The sequence below is a fragment of the Loa loa genome (genome assembly GCF_000183805.2).
Source record: "Loa loa unplaced genomic scaffold supercont3.23, whole genome shotgun sequence".
Lineage (NCBI taxonomy): Eukaryota > Metazoa > Nematoda > Chromadorea > Rhabditida > Onchocercidae > Loa > Loa loa.
Genome location: NW_018108203.1, coordinates 288,540 through 293,388, shown reverse-complemented (window position 1 = coordinate 293,388; position 4,849 = coordinate 288,540). Strand labels below are relative to the sequence as shown.

The 4,849-nt window shown below is 29.1% G+C and overlaps 1 protein-coding gene across 1 annotated transcript in view; it reads left to right on the top strand.

Annotated features, from left to right (window-relative positions):
- The first annotated feature begins 2,036 nt into the window (after positions 1-2,036).
- LOAG_16848 (hypothetical protein) overlaps positions 2,037-4,849 on the top strand; it is an 18,376-nt gene continuing 15,563 nt past the window's right edge. Inside the window, exon 1 of the mRNA XM_020449506.1 lies at positions 2,037-2,262. Within this exon, the coding sequence (XP_020306961.1) occupies positions 2,156-2,262 (107 nt within the window). The 5' untranslated portion in view covers positions 2,037-2,155. The remainder of the gene's footprint in view (positions 2,263-4,849) is intronic.

The window sequence follows — 4,849 nt, the reverse complement described above, 5'->3', positions numbered from 1 at the left end:
ATTATTATTATTATTATTATTATTATTATTATTATTATTATTATTATTATTATTATTATTATTATTATTATTATTATTATAATATTATTATTATTATTATCATATTAATCATTGTTATTAATAATCATTACTGATACTGTTATAATTATCATCATTATTATTAATCACCATTATATTATTAGTACCCTTCTCTATTGTTGTTCTTTTTTCTTTTTGCTATCATTATTATAATTATTATAATGATTATTATGATTATAATAATAGTAATATGAAATAATCTTTGGGCGTGTCCACAGCGCAGAAAATGAATTTGAAAAGCCACGCCTTAATTGTTAGAAGGCAGTATGTCTATGTCTGTCCGTCCGTCCATTACTTTCATACCGTTGACACTGCGGCTGTTCTCCGCCGTTTCCGTCTACGGCTACCTACTGATCGACTGATTGCCAATATCGTTTTTTAATTATTGAAATTGTGGTTTTGCTATTGCTACACTTTTAGGAATACTGATATTTGAAATATTTGAGCGACTAAACTTCTGAATTTTGGAGCAGGAAATGAGGGTTACTTATATCAAGCAATATTTCATAATCATTATAATTTCTAAATTTTAAAAAGAGTTAAAAGTTGAATTTCGATTATCAAAAAAGAAGTAATTATTTTAATCAATACAAACGCTATTTTCCATATTTTATGGGATACCGGAAATGAGAAAGAGTGAATAAATTAGGATGGAAAAAGATAATGAAATTTTAAAAAAACCGATAGCAGGAAAGGATGATGGAAGACCTATAAAGTGGAAGGATTGAAAGTGATCTCTCATCCAATGACTGTTCGTTGAAAAAAGTTGACAACTATAAATTGGTCTTTTAAGCGGATATTTTATGATTTGCAAAAAAGCGTTTTTCTTGCTACTTTACATAGAATGATAATAAATTTTGATGGATAAGTGATTAGGCAAAAAAGGAATGAGAAAGTATAGAAAGATGTCATTGTCGAGATTTTGGTTCATGCACGATTTTTTGTTGTTGGGATTTCATGTCTTATATCTGCACAATATTTATTTGAATTAGGCAAAATTTCTGAAAAAGTGATTTAGAAAGTATTTTTCAGTTTATTCGTTTCAGACATCGAATTTTTATTTGGAATACGTGATTTCATTAAAGATCATTTTAGGAAGGTAAACGAGGAAGTATTTTCCGATTATAAAATGATAAATGGTAAAAAGATTTCCTCACTACTCTTTTCCATTCTCTCAAAGAGGTCAAATAGTGTGATTTATGTGGTTAAAAACCTAATTCAAATTAAACAAATGACATTTAACTTTTTCAACCTTTCCAACCATTGCAGAGATTTATTTTTTAGTTTAATAAAATTCTTGTCGAGATTGAATCCTAATCTCGAAAAGTGTACTGCTTTGTAAATGTATTTGGAATATAATTTCGATTTAAAGTGCAATTTTCTAACACACATACTTGCATTATAAATTTCTAATTGATCAAGTTTCGGAATTTCTGTTGGATTTACTAGAAATCTGAATGTTTGCAATTGCTGGGGTCAACCATTCAATTTCTATATAATAACAATGGATAAGTCTTCTCCGGAATGAATATAATCCGTAATCCGTTGTCGTCAGTTATTAATAAGCGATTTTGCCATTCCACTACAAGTCATTTGTTTTATGTTTTCACTTTCATGATTGATTGCATTGCAATTACTTTTATTCAAATTAAGCAATCGGCGGATGTGTGAAGCAGTGATACGTTTCGTAATTAATTAGCTTTGAAATTTGCATAATTCTGACAGAAAGATTGAAATATATTCAAAATTTTAATGAAAATTTCTGAATTGAATTTCTAGTTTCTATTTCTATGGAATGTTTGCAAAAATGGTAATGACAAGCGCGTGTGTTCCTTCGTAATACGTTGCATTTTGGAAGGTGCTTGTAAACAACTTGCACCAAATTAGCTATCAAAAGAAATAATATCAATTATATTGTTTTTGTTTTCAGCATTTTTTCACTAAATAGGTCAAAGATCAATTTCAGATTTCTAAAAATTTTTGATGATTTGGCAAAGGTGAAAAGGATAAGCATCACTGTTATTTAGCAGTCGTTGGGGTGACCTTTTTCGGATGCTTTCAATGACGACTTGTCGTCATGCTAATAAATCTCCTTATTACTTTGGTACTGGATATGTTCAGTGATCATCGTACTGCTGATGCTCGGCGACTTCCGGATATCTATTGGAACAGTACAAATCCAATGTGAGTTTTGCAAATTTTCTCTTAGTAAGATTTGCAATTAACAGTTTTCCGGAGAAATGTCATTTCAAAAGTTAGTGGTATTGATAATTTTATTTTACTATCAACTTTTTGAAATGAGTTAAAACGAATTTTTCGTTTTAAGAAATTGTTCATGCTTAATAACTTCTAGAAATTTTACTACTTACCGGGATTAAGAGATTTGATTTATCCATAGCAACTTATTTTTCGTTTCATTCACCCTTCCGGTTATCTTGAATAAGAATCGTCCACTGTAAGTAGTGTCATTTAAGGTAAAAAAAAAAAAGTTACAAATTTGTTTACCCTATCTTTTTGTTTATTTGTGGATTTGTTCATCGGTCTACTCTATAAGGGAGACTACCTCGTGTTTACTAGCTTTTCATCAGCGATTAGTGTAGAAAGGTAGTGCTTTTCTAAGAGCTTCTAATTACACTTAAGTTAAGCAAACAGAGTAAATTATGTTGACCTTCCTACCTGAGTACCACCTGGAGATTCTTACTTCTCAAGTTTCGGCAGGTGCAATCATGGTTTTTGATGGCTTGATGAATCAGTGGAATTTTTTCGCATTTATCAGTTTCTCTTTCAGACTCGTTCTAATGCTCGTTCTCAAGTTCCTTCCAAATCTGCAATTAGTTATTTCTCCTTTAAAGCTTGTTTTTAAAGTGAAATTAAGCCTGAGATATTTATAAACAAATTTTTAATATAGCTAAAAACAAAGCCGAAGTTCTCGAATTCAAGATTTCCACAGAAATTCAATTTTTGTGTTTTCGTTGAATTTTTGAGCAAGAAGACTTTCAATTAAAAGATTTTTCCAGAAAAATAAATTAAAAAAGAAAACTGGTTGTTGAATTCTTTTTTCGAAATGCATAAAGAAAGGAAGAAAATTGGTTAACCTTAAGTCGGATTATTTTTTGTTTCATCATTACTTGTATATGCAGTAGTCGAAATGTTAATTAAATTTATGACAAATTACTGAAATTCGAAATTTACTTCATTGCTGGAAGCTTTGCATAATATTTTGAAATTTTTTCTTTTGTTTATTTTTAATCCATTGAAATGACTTTACCATCAAGTTGAAACTACAGCATCTTATCCCTCAATTTCAACTCAATTTTCTGGTTTTTGAACCGATTTCATTAATACTGATGATAGTGGAAATCGGTAGACTATTCCGAATTATTGTTATTGCTACGGAAAAATGATATTTGCAAATAAAAATTAGGCATAACCTAAAGAAGTATGAAATGGAAAGTTCTGATCGCCTTTTAGTCTTACTCATTCTTATCATTTTGTTTGATAATTTTAGTGGAAGAAAGTGCAAGTACAACTTGAAGGAGTAATTTTGGATCATGAACCAGTTCTTTCCCACTCTTCTTTCCATTTTTTAATGAATTCATCATTGCTAGTATTAAAAAATATATGCTACTTACAGAGCCCTTCCCACCTGTTTTCCCACTAATCTCGCGATATCTGCAACCGGATTAAAGAATAATTCAATGAACGGATCATTAGTTCTTGTCCAGTTGATGAATTCTCATAACTAACGAAATTTTGATTTATTACTTCTGGCATTGATCGATGAGTATTGAGAATTAAATTGTTTGCTGGACAATTTTTTGTGTCAGTGTTTGTTTGTGCAGATAATTTCCGTTTCCAATAATAATTGATGTGAGAAAATAAAAAGATAGCAAATAAATTCTATTAGGTCATCAAAATTAAAAATTATACAGATAAATTATGAAATTCAAAACAAAAATTGGACTTATTGACTGAACCCATCAATCTTTATTTTCCTCATTCGACAGATGGTACCATTCCTTTTATTCGTTTTCTTTGCAGAATTTTGAATTTTGATTTATACCTATGTGTTTGTTTAATTTTTGAACATAAATTCAATTTTTCTAACTGAAATGAGCGAAATTTTGCAAACTTTCATTTCCCTACTACAGAATTCATTGTGTCTGTCATTCGTGTCTGCGAAAAGCAATCTGAAATCTGAAAGTTTGTTTATTTTTGTTAAAAGATTATTTGTTTACTTTTGCATGTCAAAGTTATGTTATTTTCCACTTCCTCATTTTCCTTTTTTTCCGTTCATTCTCAATTTTACAGCAAAAAAAAAAACGAAAAAAAAGAGTTTTTGGGAGACGGAATTTTTCAAAATATTTGAATTTTTTCCTTTCGAATTTCAAAAAGGAATATTTGAATTTTTTTTTCCTTTTTAAATCAATAAATGAAATAACATCTATAAGATTACTTTTTGTTTATTATTATTGAAGAAAGAGTACCAAATGTGAGTGATAAATTCTTTTATTCCATATGTTAACCTTATGTTTCTCTTCTTTTCACTGTGTTTTAAAAGCTGCGTCCATTGCAGATCTATTGGAAAATTTTACATTACTATTCATCTTTTACCAGATTAGATAATCAAGAAATTTCATAATTTACGAAAGAATAATTAAATTTTAAGATGCTGGTAAGTAGCGAATTAAGTTTAGTTACATTACGTTACCGACTACATCTCAGTTGTCAATTTTAATTACTTAATGGGAGTTACATCTCTCTCTCTCTC